Here is a 2,500-nt window from a genome sequence, read left to right as displayed (position 1 = left end):
TGTTACTGATGGTTAGATGTATCATCTTTATCATTCGTTATTTCTCAACAATTTATTTATTTCCTTTTTACCTTTTCTCACTGGGTTATTTTTAGCACCATGCTTTTCCAACTAGGTTTGTAGCTTAGCTATTATTATAAAGAATAATAACAGGAACAACAAAATAATAAAGAAAATAATTATAATAATAATAGCGAGGATTCATGACCACATAATTATTATTTACGTGCAGTGAACTGAGATTTTTAAAACTTTTAGCGTCCCCACTGTTAACCGTAGATGTATATCAACCTCTAATATCTGTTCCAGTACATAGAAAAACGGTTCAAATCGAGAGGACTGAGTACCTTCACAGTGTTCACGACGCTCATCGGAACATTTTTCTTCATGGGCCTGTGCTCTTATTGTCCAGCCTTAGCCATGGAGACCGTCACTGGGTTTCCAGCGTGGGCCTCGAGCTTAATTCTTGGAGTCATCTGCACTATCTACGCGTCGCTGGTAAGTCTACCTCAAGATGCTGCATTTCAGTCTCATTTCTTCTCTGAAATCGTTGCATCTTACTAGACCATGCCACATCTGTTTACTTCTACTTGTGTTGAGGTACTAGATTATAATGTTCGTCTCATGAAAAATGCATGTGCCTCAGAATACAGATTCCATCCTTAATTTCTTTCATGCGATTAATGAGTGCCATAACGATCTTAACCCGGAAAAAACAGGAGCGTTAAGCGTGGAAATATCCCCCCTGGAATATTTTTCATCTAAACTTGCAACAGACTAATACATTTGGTACAAGTTGAAATATGTTGTAAGGAGGCTCATAAGCCATGGAAGTTTCCCACTCATATCTTTAATTATATCTATTCTCATCTCACATGATTGTCGACAAGTATTACATCTTTTAAAAAGTAATTTTGCCATTCAACAGAAATCTGATTTTTTTATACTTTATTCGCAGAAATCAATGTTATCTTCGCAGATATGCAATATTTAATATCTGCCATTTAAATCTATTAAGCATTCCAAGGTTGACGTCATCAAACACAAATATTTAGATTTAACTAGATTTTTAAGTTTTACGAACGGTACTTCACCCAGTTAGGATTAATATAACAAATGATTTTTCTGTATATTTGAAAAAATCCCAGTATCTAATTTGATTATATAGAAATAATCTTTATTTTTTCATTCACAGGGCGGTGTCAGATCTGTGGTGTACACAGACATTCTACAAACGTTTGTGTTATTCACAGGAGTCCTCTTTATTTTGATCCGCTCCAGTATAGACGCTGGAGGCATTAGCGGGATTTGGTCAATTGCGCAGGATCATGGGAGAATCGAGTTTTGGAAGTAAGTCATCCCCTCCCCCCTCCCCCCTCCCCCTTTCCTTAGCTTAAAACAGCGATGTTGAATTCACAATCGTATCTAGATCACTACCTCCTCCTATATAATAAAGAACGTCTCTCTCTCTCTCTCTCTCTCTCTCTCTCTCTCTCTCTCTCTTTATATATATATATATATATATATATATATATATATATATATGTAAATATATATAATCGTCTACATCATCATTACCTCCCACGCCTATTGACGCAAAGGGCCTAGGTTATATTTCACCAGTCGTCTTTTTCTTGAGCTTTTAAATCAATACTTCGCCATTCGTCATCTCCTACTTCACGGTTCATAGATAGTCCTCAGCCATGTAAGTCTAAGTCATCCAAAGCTTCTAGTGCCTTGTGGAGGCCAGTTAAAAGTTGGTAAACTAATATCTCTTGGGCAGTGCGAAGAGTATGCCCACACCACCTCCATCTACCCCTCACCATGATCTCATCCACATGCTAGAAATGTTTAGAAATGAACTAAAAGAAAAGCTTAATCCACATATTAGTCCCTTGTGATTAAAAATTCGATTAAACTACTAATATTAAGCATTATCTTATCTATTTGTGAGAGAGCAATGAATCCTTGCTATCACGAAGATAAAGCAAAGGACGTAGCTTATCAAAAGAAAGATATCACTGATTATACAACTTTATATCAGGGAAAACCGCGAAGATATTTACGTGATCACAATCCGATGGCGTTTTATAACTGGTTTTATTATCATTATTGACATCAATACTTCATTTTATTGGAGAGTTAGCCATCTTCAATCAAGTTCAAAAAATTTAATTGAAAATAAATTTTGATCTTTCGGTATAGTAAAAACTTGATTTTTCGATTTTATGATGTCTAGGTTTATCGATACCCACTAAACATAGAGCTCTTGTTTAAGTATATTATTAAAAATAGTACTTGAAAAAAATAAGAACATAATCAAAGAGAATAAGAGTATGAATTATAAATTTTTTTAAAGATGCTAGAGAAAGAACTTTGTCTAGCAACCTACCTAATGGCGGAGAAAGATCACAAAATATAAAGATATTTTGAATGTATTAGCTTAAAAATGAAAAGGTAATTTAGAGTCTAATATTCTTATTTCGAATTTGACTTTTTT

The 2,500-nt window shown here is 34.4% G+C and overlaps 1 protein-coding gene across 1 annotated transcript in view; it reads left to right on the top strand.

Moving 5' to 3' along the window:
• LOC137629577 (sodium-coupled monocarboxylate transporter 1-like) overlaps positions 1–2,500 on the top strand; it is a 23,104-nt gene that overhangs the window by 11,013 nt on the left and 9,591 nt on the right. The window contains exons 3-4 of the mRNA XM_068361018.1: positions 310–498; positions 1,196–1,350. Of these exons, the coding sequence (XP_068217119.1) occupies positions 310–498; positions 1,196–1,350 (344 nt within the window). The remainder of the gene's footprint in view (positions 1–309; positions 499–1,195; positions 1,351–2,500) is intronic.

Source organism: Palaemon carinicauda, chromosome 37, assembly GCF_036898095.1.
Source record: "Palaemon carinicauda isolate YSFRI2023 chromosome 37, ASM3689809v2, whole genome shotgun sequence".
In the NCBI taxonomy this organism is placed as follows: domain Eukaryota; kingdom Metazoa; phylum Arthropoda; class Malacostraca; order Decapoda; family Palaemonidae; genus Palaemon; species Palaemon carinicauda.
This window is presented reverse-complemented; position numbering and strand designations above follow the sequence as displayed.